The following is a 14,695-nucleotide window of genomic DNA, read 5'->3' as shown; positions in this document are numbered from 1 at the left end:
CTAGGACGATGTTGCCGCATCCAGAACGTTCGAGCCACCGGTCAAAGGGGGACCGCGAAGAATGTTCTGCGCGGACGCGGACAAAGGGCACGAGGCAGTTAAGCTCCTCGTCGTTCCGTAGTTCTTTTCACAGCTCAGCGCGCAGTTCGAAGAAACGCAAGGTGGCAGGACGAGACCAGGTGGGGAGAAGCGACGCGGTCAATCGGGTTTGTGTTGAAAGCGGTGCGCGAGGACGCAAATTGGCAGGAGAGCGTAACGTCTTGGGGGAGCTGATAGTGAATCAGCCCTTTTGTTGTCTCTCGGCAGCCAGAGTAGCTTTGAGACCACGGCCTCCCCGGGTACGACTGAAAGTATGAGTCAGTCGTAAGCAATCGGGAACGCGAAGCCAAGAGAGCTTCCGTAGAAATGAAACGTGTTATTTTGTTTTATTTTTGAGCATCGGAATGTTTTCGCGATTTGAGACTAGGATTTCTTTCAATATGTAAGGTTTGAGCTTTGTGTTTTCGTTCGAGAAGCTCGAGATTTTAAAGATGCGTTTTAAATAAACATGTAGTCTCGCGAGATGCTCATTAATAAGTAGATAGGCTTTTTTGTGTGTGTGTGTAGTTAACCTGAGGGTCAAGGTTATTGTTAAGAGGCCTATCGTAACGCGCGCGTGTGTTATTTAACCTTCTTTCTTTTTAAGCGTTTTTGAATTTTGTAAGGTTAAGCGCGTAGATTTGAGTGAGTGCATGAGTTGCACTGAGAGGCGTTCTTAGTTCCATTAGCGCGTGTCCTGTGTGGACGGAAGGAAGCAGACTTTATGACTGGGTTGCTAGTGTGTGTGGGGGGCAGCCGTATTCTGACTTCTTTAGTGAGCGTGCGTGGAAAGAGTTAGTAGAAGACGCATTATTTTAAGAGTTCTGCGGAGTGTGTAAGTTCCGCAAGTTTAATTGTTCGTTTATGTCACGTGTCCTGTAGGACTTTCAGGGAAGAAACGTGAGTAAGCGTAAAGGAAAAGTTTGCCTACAACGCAAGTACGCGTTTTGTTTAGTGACCACAAGGCTAGTGCGCTTGTGATTACGTACTTGTGAGGTTGACCAGATTGTTCAGTGGCACCATTACGTGCGATAAGTACGCCACTGCGATAGATTGGAAACATGCTGTTCGTGTGGTTAGGCCACTTAAGTTATGTTCGGCTGTTTTCATTTGTTGTTTGCATCGTCAACGACCCTTTTGTTTTGCAACAACAATAGTACTCTGGTCTTGTCGGCAATCGAGGAGAAATGGATAGCTGTTTGGAAGGGTGGTTGGAACTGTTGTCAAAATTGGGGAACTAAAAGATCAGGGTTGATTTTGACTCAGTAATAGTCTGGCGAGTCAGGGGTGAAGAGCCTGCGCTTACGCGTGGTGCAGCGCTGTGCTGTTTTGTTTGTTTGACGTTTGTTCTCCAGGGCCCAGGATCCCGAGGGCTGTCAAACGTGGCTCGACCCCAGTACCCTGCAGCTTCTATCAGCGTTCCTCATGGCCAGCGAATTGGTTTCACCGGCCATTCAGAACAACCGGGGCGAGGACGAGCTGTTAGATATGGAGCTGGTTCCTGCGATTTCTTCGAGTTCCCCAAACCGCTTCGAGTGGCAGCACAGCTAATTGAGGAATGCAGAAGCAGGAAAGCGCATTCCAGAGAAGCGGCCGAGGCAACAAGTTCGTGCGTCGCCGGGATTAGAAGGGGGCCTGGGACAATGGAGCTCAATCGACCCCCTTCGTCTTTGAAGAAGGCATTTGCCACCTCTGCGGAGCCGAGTCGCCGGGGTTAGCAAGTGGGCATCCGACAATGAAGCAGGTGCACGAGCGCCCCCCCCCCGCTCCTTCTCCAGCCTACAAGTGGATTGCCAGTCTGCGTGGCAACACCGCAGAGAGCCCCGACAGGTGTGCCCCGCGACACGGGCGCCTACCATTGGCTGCAAGTGGCGTCATCGGAGTGGACTCTCCCATTGGTCAAACCTGACGTGACTTGCAGTGCTCGAAGGGCTTATAAGAAGCCTTCCAGAGAGACCTGAGCATTCTGGGACATGCCCTGATTCCCTGTTTCACCTCTCTCGAACGTCTTGCCGCGGGCCGCAGCGTCCGAGTTGCTGCCGGCCCGTAATGACAGTACGTCTGATACTTGACGCTCACCTCCCTGTACATAATGTAGAATAAAATACTCCCAAGTTTGTGGTCTTCATCCGCGAAGTCCGTCCCCCAACCCCTACAGAGGTCATCGGTGTGGCTCTTGGTCACGGCGACGGTGTTCCCGTGGGGATGGAATGCAAAGGCACTGGGCACGCATTGACGCACCCCAAGGGGTCGAAATTAACCGGGAGCCCCCTCTCATATCTCGTATGAGGGTGTTACCACAAAGCTCCAAATGCAAGTTCTGTCGAAAATGAGTAGCTTCATCTGGATGTAGTGGAGCTATTCAATGAATGAATTCAGTGAAGGAAATTATGCGTTATGGAGGTGTACATTTGTGGTAAAATTGCCATCCAGCTGTAGTCATTATGCTTTGTGCAGGGGCAAGGCAACATTTCTTTCTACCATAAGTGAAGTAATTTCTTCGTCTCAATCCCATATCTGACCTTTGTTTCAGAAGGCTACATCAGTAACAGCCAAAAGACGGCTCAATCATTAAGAAAATAAAAAAACCAGAACTCTTCTACAGTGAAGTGCTGATGCGTGTAGGCTTTAAGTAAGGCTTTCAACCCCTCTTGCTCTTGCAGAACTCCCGCCGTCATTTAGAAAGAGTGCTTCTTTGCTCTTCAGATGTAAGCAGACACAGCTACACATACTTCCTAAGTCAAATGTCTTTCTTTATTCAACAGTAATGTGAAAAAAGTGCATACTATGGTGTAAAAGTTCGTGCAGACAAATGATTCATAGCATTGCTTTGACAGTGCTAACTGGTCCATGAGGAAGACGCATGCAAACTACATTTGGTTGCACAAACACTCATGAGAATTGAGCATTAAAGAGCCTAGGATTGAGACATTTTAACCAGCATTAAAGTGTGTGGGACCAGATTGAAAAGAACACAGGGTGGAAAGGTAGACTTCAGCAGTACACACAAAACGCTAGACGTTTGATTGAAGCATAATTGTTGTGCTATGTCCTGTGTCCTTACCCTTCTTAGTGGAATACTAGTACAGTGTGAGCCGGACGAGGGCGTGGGAAGAGCACATGAATACATAGACACAGCTGATGTGTTCATGTGCTCGTGTTGTGTCCTTGTCTTGCTTGTACTGCACTAGTGCTCCAAGATGGAATACCAGCAAGCCTGCATTACAAACTTATTTGGTGGCTGTGGGCTCAAATGTTGGTCTTCAAGGGTCCCAAAATAAAGAAGCAACTCTATGTAGTGTACAAAGCTTTGGGTGCTGCATGGTAAAGAAACCTAGGCAGTCAAAGTTTAGCCAAAGCTGTCAACTATGGCATATTTCTCAGTGCCCCTGAGTTGCTTTGAATTGTTGAACACTAGGTGACAATGTTTTGTTCCTGTCATTGTGATTGCATTTTTAGTGCTGTTTAAAACATCTCATTCCTAGAATAATCACCAACTCTCTCGCACTTCTTGTTTAGTTCCACTGAGGATAGTTTGGGTAAATCGTCCTCTATTGCTATGAGTGGCTGGGACAGGGGTCTTTTCCTGTGACTGACTGAATTGTCCCTGCTCTGTATTGATTTGGTCCTGCTTTCTGCTTTCAGTGCGGCTGCGACGTACCGCTTCAGGAGCACAGCTCAGCAGCACCTGAGCTCCTTGGGAACCTTGCCGAAGCCGCATCTTTCTTTGCTTTCGTTTTTTTTTTTTACTTTATATCCTAGAAGCAAAGGGCAGGAGAGCTCCTGACCTATGTTGCAACAGCTGTGGAGTTTCATACAGACATGTGACAGGAATGATGAGGAGTGCATCAGGATAGATTAACTTCACTGAGAATGACTTCAAGCTTCTTCCATTTGTTTTATTTCAGATTCGCTGTTCTTGTCGGCAATGAAAAAGGGCTTAACACTCTGCAAGAATAGTTCGAAAACAGTCAGGTGGTAGCACTCACTGGCTATTATATGGAGCGGATGTAAGAAGCTACAAGCACATTCGAGACAACCTTTATAAAGAGCCATACTCTTCTTACCATTCCTATGTTTGTTGGCTCACCTCCCTCAAGCACTAGGGCCAGATTTCGTGTATGGAACTCCACAGCAATACCATTGTAACTTTTTTTCTGATGATGTCTGCAAGTGTGTGTTGGACCTACTGCTGCCACTTAATTGTGACACACTGTGTACAGCAAAAGTTGAGCCAGCAGCAGCAGCAACTATTATCCCTAGGTGCATTTTCTTGTCCTTCCTATCTTTGCTCATCTCGCTCGAAAGGAATGTCATCTCGTCGCAAAGCTTTGGTTCAGGGGTTCGGTAATGTTAGGTGGCCAAGGGAAATTTGAAGCTGCGTCTTTTTTTTTTCTTGATGAACTGTGTAAACAAGAATCTTGGTCGCCGCTCTTTTTGGCGGCAAAGCAGCAGGCCAAAGCAGGAATAAACAGGGCTTAGAGTGAAGTCATTTTCCCAGACCACACGTCGGAGCCTGCTCGATTGGCACCCGGTGCGTGCTGACCTGACGGTGTTCATTTTATCATAGTTCTCAGCTGCACGCCACAGATACTGCCCTCCCTCACTGCTATCCAGTTAGCAAGCTTTTTGTGTAACCACCTTATTCAAAGAAAACCTGTTCCTTCACAGTCCAGCCAGGCATGTCATTTTTGAGTGACGTCGCCAAACAGTGACCACATCCTTGATCAACCTCTTTGGGGAATATTGCTTTCAATGTACCTTGATCACTTGGCTATAAGCCGACAGGATCATATGTGCTGAAAGGAATGCCGTACATGCTCCCATTGGCACCATTTTCACTTGCCACATTGCATGTTAAGTTACACGATGAACAGCATCCCCAAAACGGTTCAGTTGAGGATATGGCCTCTGATATAATGTTGGACTTCTTGCAAGTCAGACCTGTCTGTGCACTGCATAGCTATCTGCCAGCTGGAGGCATGACTGAGATGAAAAGTTCACTGTGTTTTGCAGTATGTTGGAAGGGAGTGACATTTGAAGGAAGGTAGTGACATTTTCAGAATATTGAGCTGGAACGGCACGCGAAAGTTTGGCGTCACTATTGCGGTCGCTGGCTTCGATAGTGTTTCCTGTCTGCTGTAGAGGTGCTGCCCGCAGTCTCGTGTAAACTGCACAAAGATAATTGTACATTATTCACATAAACATTCATTGTTGCGCATGTTTTTCTCTTGCACAGTGGCGTGTGTGTGTGCTCTATGATTTCATCCCCACTATATCAGCAACAAACCGGTGTTTTTCCTTTAGTGTTTTTCACTCGCGGCTCCAGTTTATTGGAGGCGAAGGCATCATCATCACTTTGCTCTCACCAAATCGGTTGCGTGCACGATATGTCCACTACAAGTCGCGGCACTGGGCGTCATGCTTTTCCTGCTCTAGCACTGCCTTTAGTACACTTGACAGCCCTTTGGTTTCATTGCGTTACACGCTGTCTGGTTTTCGAAATGTTTTGCTGCTTTGTGAACACGACGTGCAGGTTACTCGCATCTGCTGCTGCGGCATTATAATTGGGCAGAAAGTAAATGCATGCCGCAAGCAGCTTCGCTTGTAAGCTGTATATCTTGTTCGTGTATCGTAGTAGTATGCTGAAACGCATTGCTATTTGAAAGCAGCTGATGCTGGATGATGTTGAATGCCAAAGCATTACCACATGTACTATTGCGGTCAATATGAGTTGCAACAAAAAATAAACACTCACCACATTTACTTTCACTAAGAAAAATGACGGGTCATTTTTTTTTTTTTTGTAAACAGGGTGCTACCAGTAATAAGCCCTTTTATAAATTTGCAAGTGTGCTTCCCTGCATTGCTTTTTTGCCTGAATAATAACCAAATTAATGGTCATTGCTGAAATTTAGACAAAGTTCTAGCTGCACATGCTGGGGTTTGTTTCTTATGTATGCTTTCCTCACCAGAGCTACGTCTACATTTTCCATGTCACAATACCAGCAAGCTGTGCTTGTACATCGCAAAAATGACTGTGCCATCATGAGTTGGATAAACTGCCTTGCAGAAAATCTAGCTTTACAGTTATGAAAGAACCTGTTGGAATGGCATTTAGTTAACCAATTTTGTGTGCGTTGATGCTGTCGTACAGTCTCTTAGCTCGTCCAGTGACAGGCTTCCATGTTGCAAATCATCTTGAGTGCAATTGTACATGGCTGCATTCTGCTGCTTGGTGTTATAATGAGATCCTGTGTTTCGAGACCTTGAAGTAGGTCTCGTGAACCTACCTGCTCAAAGGTTAATTGTCACGTGTATGTGCAGTTGTTCCACAAGTACAGCACGATGCCATTTCATGCGTCCACTTAATTCTTCAGTAAGCTGTACATAAATGCAATGTCCCCTTGTGTTGCCATTTCAAGTGGCTTCTTTTTTTTTTTCTGCGAAACACAATGCCGGCATTTTTGTACCCTTCATTTGTGACATGCAGGGTCAGATGTAACAGAGGAAAAGCTTATACAAATGCCTGTGCCAGCCGTTTCAGATGTGGTGCTCCGTTTGGACGGAACAGCATTACCTCTTCACCATGCATGACACATATTCAGTGCACACAGCCGTGATTTTGAGCTTATCAAGCTGTTTGTGTAAACCTTGAGTAATAAAATTCACACATGCATTTGTTTTGTTCTGTTTAGACTTTGCCACACAACACATTAGTACAGCAACATGTGTGACCCTATTATTTTTTAGCTTCATCGGCATAGCTCCTTAATAAAAGCAGGCAGAGTGGGATCACACTACAACTTACTAAGTGTTCGATGTACTTGCTTCTGGCAGAGTATGCAACAGCAAGGGAGTGCATTATATGGAATTGGGTGCATTCATAATGTTTGCTTGACCTGAAGTCACCCTATTTGCATTTGTGAGTGCAGGATCTTTGAAATGTTGCTGATATCAGACAGCACGCAGGCACAGCAAAGATGGCACTAATTCCTGTCCTGCCCATGATGGAGTCACTGCCACGGCTGTATCCCATTGTATTAAAGATACTAACACAGCACTAATTGATTTTTCTTCATTGTTGCTTTAAACTGTCGACATATCAATGAGCACAGATTCACTTGAGCCAGCTGTGAAGAACTTTTACTCAAAATCGTGCATTTGATAGAGTTCAGACCTGTTGCTCTCATAGGTTTGTCCACCTTCTGCACAGGAGTCTTCATACAGTAACCAAAATCTACCGTGTGCACTGTCTCGTATGTTAAGTCGCACCCGACATGACAACGTCCAGCCAGATGTCTTGGATTCTTAAGGTATGTAGCCGAGCGCCCAACACGCAAGGTGGATTGAGGGCTACACCTGACTTAACAATGTCTAGCCAGATATGTCCGATTCTTGGCCATATAGCTGGGCATCCAAAGAACAAGGTAGGTATTTGATGAACTTTGATAAGCTCTCTTTCACTCTTAAAAAAATTGAATCCCACCTTTACTGTGATAATGAAGGCTCTAGTAGATGGCTTTAGCCAACTTTTCACTTTAAATATTGTTTGGGACCATGATCATCTCGTATTGCGAGTGGCTAGTTTAGCGTTGTGCAAGAGCAATTTACTAAACTGGTCAAAAATATTTTCTGTATTCAGCTACCATGACAGTGACTTGTAGGGTACCACACTCCCACTGAAGCAAAAAGCCATCGCTGATGAAGTAGACAAGGACATTTCAAGCTACGCGCACATACTTGCAGAACATGTGCAACGAAATGCTGTACAGAGTGAAAAGCTAGTACTACATTTCAGTACCTTGCAACACTGGAAACTGCCGGACTCCTTAGCCAATAGGAAGGCTGGATGCCCCTCGAGACTTGTTCATCCCTGCCCCGTCGTCTGCTCGGCACATGCTTGTCATCCTGTCTATACAAGCTGCACGGTTGGTGGATTGACGCAATGAATGTTTTGACGTTATAACCCTGAGCTGTGTTTAGTTGAATGCTACAGCTAGTTGAGGTTCGCTTCCATCTTTACGCTTTCTCAGCAGTTCCTTGCAGCACCCACAATCAGTATTAAGGGTGAATGCCCTCGTAAATGTTCACCCGCGCCCCACTTGCTCAGCGTCAAAGTGGCATTTGCTCGCCAGCGTCATCACATCATACTAGAGCGGAGTAGTAAATTATTGATACAGTGAACCATTGTGTTTTGCAACATCAACGCAGCACCAGTTCTAATGCTGTGGCGCCATATGGTAACTGGAAATCGTGCCACTTTGATGGCTTGGTGTCACCTTTAGTCCTAGCAGCGTCAAAAAACACTCCATTTCAATTGCGACAAAACATATCTAATGCATTGCCCTTTGCGTGAGATGAGACTAAGTGATGAAGGATTTTGCCATTCATTTGTTGGCAGCAACAAGCTCGAAGCGGCCAATCTGGACTGTTCAAGGCTGGGTAACCATGGTTAGAGAGGCTGTTACGGTTACCTGTGGTAACCGCCACAGTAATTTACGGTATAGGACGTGCATGCACAAAGGGCCTGAAAAAGTATGTATTGCTGTTACGTTGCATTTCATCGCAGTTTGCCTTTTCATTTCATTGCAGTTTGCCACATGCAAATTTTGCTAAAAATGTTCGAATAAAGGATTTTGCACTTACTGCTGCACTGTTTAATCTTGCTCAAATTTTGTAGGAAGATCGTATTTTGGAATCTATGTCATTCAGTGTAACACTTTATTTGCATGGTTAATTGCCTGGTTTCTAAGGGAAAAATTGGCTGTGGCTTAGCTCAACTAACCCTGGATGTGTGAAGCGAGAGGTTGGTTTACCCTGGTTAAGTCCTGGTTTCACTTGGTTAACCTTCGATTTAGCTGTAATTATTATACTTAGGTATACAGTCATCGTTAAGCCAGGTGTGACAGCTGTGCCTAGGTCGGTGGCTAGACATGACTGATTAGGCTTGGGTAGACATGCATCATTCGATGGTGTGCCACAGGGAAAGCGGAAGTGCTAGACGTGCAAAGAGACACCACGAACATGTGCAGCGTCGAAGCACATACGGACAGGGTGTGAACGCGGTCGCTGCATTGATCTCGAGGGTGCGACGCTTGTTGCATTCCGGACCCTTTCCAGTGAAGCAGCTCGCCGGGTGATATCCGCGGGATGGTCAGACGCCGCTTGGCGACGACGGCTCAAAGCCTCCCGCGCAACGCTCGGAGAAGGCGGCACGGCCTCGCTTTCATCCAGGGCCAAGCTCGCACTCTATGCTCGCACTGACTAGGCGAGCGCGGCGCTCCTCTTAGCCAGGCGCGTGGCTAGTCACGTGGTCAGGCGGAGAGCGCATGCACCAAGCCGGCGGCAGTGGCGGCGGAGCTCGGCGCGGCGAGTCTCGTGATGCGTTGCCAAGGCTGCGGTGCAGCTGCGGTCAAATTCGCAGCGGCGGCGAAACTCGGCTCGACGAGGTTAGTAGAAAGTTTTAGTTTAGGGGACACAAGCGGCTTGCGTACGCAAGAACTAGGGGCGACGGTACTGCGCAAGCGCAGACCTCCCCTAAACTGAAACTCTAGTAAAGCTTTCGCTTTTAAAAGGCATGCCTGCAGCCAAGGAGGTTCACCCGCCGGGAGTGAAGCCGCCGGCGGCACTGTGTTTACGGTTCCGCGATGAAGGATAAAACAAGGAACCCCTTTAGGAAGCATTTCAGTCCGCACTTGCGTGTTGTTGTCGATAAAAAAAATATGCCCGAGTCAATTTATTGCCGCAGGCTCCGAGAAAAGCTATCAGTGGGACGCTAATCACAGTTCCTCACTTCTTTAAATTATGAACCGTGCCTCCACACTGTCTGTGCAATATGCGTGCCTAATGAACGTTCGTGACTGTTTACCCATGCACTAACTGACGTGAAAGATGCGGTAGGCGCTGTTGTGCGACGCGTCAGGTGAACAGTCTTCGAAGTCACGCGCTGCATCACCGCGCAATCCGCGTAGAGCTTTGCAGTGTTGAAGTGTGTCGAGGGCATTTCTGAAGTGTTTTTTCCACTAACCTTGATGGATGCTATGGATGACGACGCCGTTCTCGCCGACAGGGATAAGTGCGTCAGGACTCACCCTTTCACTTTATTTTGCGACGGCAGTTCGAGGCCACGATGAATAAAGCCTTGTGGGCATCCGTTTTTAGAGCGCAGCTCTTTTAGGCTTCCGTTTCTGCGGCGAGCGTCGGCGTTGTCCTTCGTAACCGAGCGAACGAAGACAGCGAAGGATGAAAGCGAACGCGGATCGCAGCGGAAGATGAAAGACGGCGATAGTGAAGAGCGTGAAGAGGAGGGTATGGCGAAACCGCGAGAAGAAAAGCGTAGTGCCGCGCAAGACTGATTTTGCGGCGACGACGACTACGAGATGGCGCCAGGGTAGCGCGCGTCTGTATGAAAACAAAGCGCTGCATAAGCGGAGGCCTGTCTGCGGCGGCTGCTGTGAATCGCGCCCACGCGCCGCCTCTCGCGACTCCCCAATTCGCGGGGCGGTCGCGCCACATTTCGCTCCGTTTGCATCGTGTCGCACGAGGCAGATTGTCCGCGCCAGCCAGTATATCGCGAAATGAAAACGCGTATACAGCTGCGCTCAAATTTCCCATTAGGGATTATCGAAATCGTCGGTGAATTCTTTTGCGTTGTTCCATTCTTTTACCGTAGTAATTGCTGTTAGTAATTCCTATAGTAGTTAAGCAGTATTTATTTTTCTGAGAAACCGAAAGCCCCCGTCGCGTTATACTCGGGGTCGCGTTATTTGCATGCAAATACGGCAATTGCTCTCAATTTTAGTTGACTACATTACCGAGCTGGTTTATAAAAGGCACCGCAAGCTATGTGTTTAGCATCCTAAACAGCGTGACAGTCATATGCAGAAGCCAGAGCTTGCATCATGAACTTCACTGTGGACGTCCTTCCATATTTCATATGTGCTGAGGAAAATTGATGCTACTCATTCATCCTGCCAAGAACTTATTGCAACGCACACAATTGAAACATGAGTCAGAAATGCTACGCAGGAACAGCAGAAAATATTTCAATTTGACACCTAAACTTTTACAAAGCGTAATGGTTCACTATATACAACCTAAGTTAGTAATTCGGGTTCTGCGTTCATTAAATTTCAAATATTGCAGTCTTGAAACCAATGCTCACGCTTTTTCTTCTATATTCGCTCCTTTCGTATACTTACTAGACCGGTCGCATACTTATTGGTAAGCTTCCTAGCTTTATTTTTCTTTTTTTTTTTGCTACGCTGTGAGTCACTGTTTTTTTCCCGTGCAAATACCTTAACCCTCTTGCAACCAATTTACTTTCTTCCATCTTCTTCAGTCATTCTTCAAAATCAGTTTTACTCTGAACTTCCCTCACTTCAAAACTTGTCCAAACCCATATTTCCTTGGACATCTTCATCAGTATACTCTTCCTGTACGTGAACACCCATTGCGAGATGTGTCTCCATATACCTATCGCCTTCGTTTAAGGTATTTGTATTCTTTTATTCGAGGTATTTCCTGGCCCTGTATTAACACTGTCTGTTCACTGTTTTCATTGAATACCATAAAACCTGATTTTTTAACGTTAAATTTTAATACTAAGTTCTCAGTTTCTTCTCCGCAGATATCAGCCAGACGTGGCATATCACTTTGCCTGTTAGCGAGCAACACAATGTCGTACGCATAAACATGGAGGCTGGAGCTTAACTATTGTGCCAGCTTGTTTGTATGGGGGGTCAAACTTGATTGCTTCTAGCGCCCTTTTTATCCTTACCACGTGCATTATAAACAGCAGCGGTGATAGAGGGCACCCCTACCCCAATCCCTTGCTGATATCAACTTTCTCCTTGCTCCTCATCCCTTCCCATTCAACGCAAACGGTATTTTCTCTGTAATTCTCCCTCAAAAGCTGCACACACAAAAGCGACTTCGCGACGCACTTGGCTCGATTTTCAACGTGCCGCAGGAGATTTGTCCCCCGCAGCCAATACAACGCGATATGAAAGCACGTATAGAGCTGCGCTCAAATTTCGCATTAGGGAGTATCGCAGTAGTCGGCGAATTTTTTCCTCGGAAACCACGTGACCATTGCCTCGAAATGATTCGGCTGTTATTTTTTTAATGTAATTTAATGCCACGTCGCCTTCCAGTTTGTTTCCATCTTCGTATACGATATGTTCTTGTATTCCCGACTTGACTTCCTAATAAGCTAATGTGGTTCCGAAATATTCTAGGTGCGGCCTTCTTTTTTTCACGTATTTCTCACCACTAACGCTCACTTTCTCATTTAATCTTTGCGTGAACCAGTATTTGAACCGTAGTTTTTTTCTCCCGGTATATTTCCTGCTCTCATGATGCTTTCTGTCATTCGTCGTTCGTTTCCCGTATTTGCATGTTCCACCAGATTTTCGACTTCCTTTTTCCTTTCCAACAAGCATGTTGCTTCTCTTTCCTAATTCCTCTCATCAGTACACTTAGAAGCTCACTACACTCCCACTTCTTGCTTGGCTATTTGTCAAGTTCTTTCTCGACTGTCGTTGTCCTTGTAGCTCCTTGCATCAGCTCTATATAATAGCCAGCGAGTGCTACCCCCGGACTGTTTACAAACTTCCACTATTCTTGCAGAGTGTTAAGCCCTTCTTTATGTCTGACGAGCTAAAGGCCGATGCGATTTTAGCTGAGCGGCTAGTAGACTCCTTATTAATTGCGAAAGCGTTATTACCAGTCTCACGAGGTAAGATCGATTGCGAAAAAATATTTTTGCATTGCTTTTAAGAAGCTGAGGCAATGTTACTCTAAAATAGAAGTCCTTCCCCTATTTAAGTCCTCAAGTTCCTCCTTCACTTGGTCAAACATTGCAGTCTTAGTGGGATCACCGCTCAGCTTTGAGCGCTGTAGTTTATTGACACATCGTGACAAGTGTAAAATATATCTCATCATCCATGATTATACTGAGTTAACCAAAAAACAAAAGAATTCTTGGTTTTAGCAGGGACAAAACGGTGAATGCATGAGAGAATATATAAGGTATTCTAAAAGATAAACTAACTCATTAATGTCATTACCAGCACTCATTAGCACAATGTTGTCGAAATTTTCCCTCGTGGCATCTAGAATGGAAGCATCATCCGCATGATCGAAGTTCGGGAATGTGTTGTATTCGAAATGCGTGGCTTTTTTACCGGAAGAGAAATGCGAACTGAAACTGCTCTATGATCCCAAATACCTTCAATGACTTCACATTAGAAAGCGCCATCCACAAGGCTTTGGCTGAGAAAGACTAGATCTGGAAGCGCTTCACCTCTGGATAGGCTGCTCTTCTATATACTTGTTTAAGACCAGTCGACTGTGACAGTTCAAGAAGCTCCCTCAATGAGCGAGCCTCATCACCAGGCGGGGTTAATGACGGCAATGATATATCTGGAGCATTAAAATCACCCACGAGCAACATGCCTGAAGAGAGGGTGTTGAGCTCGTGTAGAAACGTATTCAGGCTATAGATAGGAGGTCATGAGATGAACCTGGAGGGCGATTAAGGAAGCAGACTGTTACTGATCTCTTTTCAAGGTATATCTTACACCAAGCAGATTCTAATTCGATCGGAGATTGGATTACAGAATATTGTAGGCCAGATTTCAGGAAAGAAAGGCTACGCCACCTCCTCGGCCGTGTTTCCTGTCAACTCTAACAAGGCTAAAACCAGGCATGCTATTGATCGTTTACGTCACCTTGTCACCACGTCTCTGTGACGCCTTTAATACGAGGAGAGTGACACGTAACGATTGCGAAAAACGTCAGTAAGCTTGTTAGGCAAGCTTCTGGCATTGACATTAAGAACTTGTGGTGGTGATAAACTTTATTGTTAAGAACTTGTAGATTGCTATGTGAAGTAATATAATTTCATCTATGGTTGTGGGTAGAACTATGTGTGGCAGCACCTGACGTGCTGCCGGATGCTTCGACAAGTTTGTTGGTATATTCATCCCAGTTATAACGTACGTTATCAACAAAGGCATGATGAAAGCGTATCCGTACAGAAGACCAATTGTTACGAAAGGATGGGGTAGCATCCCGTAGCTTCTTACGGATTATGCGGAGATGGTTCGAAAAATCTTCACTAATGGTGTAAGAAGTGCCTTTGAGCTCGCGTGAATTCCTGAGTACCCGTATTTTCTTATTAAAATCCAGTAATATAATGATCACAGGACGTTGCATTAGTGACACCAATTCTGTGCAATTTTTCAATGCGTGGGCACTGCATTTTAAGCACATCCGAGAACCACAAACAGACCCTTGAAAGCAGGACGTCGTTGTCCTCGTCTTGTACTTCAGGTAATCCGTTCAAGATGACGTTATTTCTACGCGGCCGATTTTCCACATCAACGCTCAAAACAAGTTTATTGTGTCAGTATAAAGTTATTCTGAAGCTGCTTATCTTTGGCATTTATGCTTGAGACGGTAGTGTTAGCTTTCTCAGCCAAAGAGCGCATTTCATTTCGTGTTTGCACAGCGTTATCTATTGAGAGAGCAGCTACCGTCAGACGCACACGACCTAATCATACGTATCAGCTAACTATAAAGAGGAAGTTGCAGCTTGACTCATCAACGT

The 14,695-nt window shown here is 45.8% G+C and overlaps 1 protein-coding gene across 7 annotated transcripts in view; it reads left to right on the top strand.

Annotated features, from left to right (window-relative positions):
* Positions 1 to 6,757, top strand: part of LOC135916462 (tropomodulin-like) — a 151,351-nt gene extending 144,594 nt beyond the window's left edge. For all 7 annotated transcript variants that reach the window (XM_065449824.1, XM_065449825.2, XM_065449830.2 and 4 more), the window contains one exon: positions 3,724 to 6,757. In XM_065449824.1, coding sequence (XP_065305896.1) covers positions 3,724 to 3,770 — 47 coding nt within the window. In that variant the 3' untranslated portion in view covers positions 3,771 to 6,757. The remainder of the gene's footprint in view (positions 1 to 3,723) is intronic.
* The last annotated feature ends 7,938 nt before the right edge of the window (positions 6,758 to 14,695 follow it).

The sequence above is a fragment of the Dermacentor albipictus genome, chromosome 4 (genome assembly GCF_038994185.2).
Source record: "Dermacentor albipictus isolate Rhodes 1998 colony chromosome 4, USDA_Dalb.pri_finalv2, whole genome shotgun sequence".
NCBI lineage: Eukaryota > Metazoa > Arthropoda > Arachnida > Ixodida > Ixodidae > Dermacentor > Dermacentor albipictus.
This window is presented reverse-complemented; position numbering and strand designations above follow the sequence as displayed.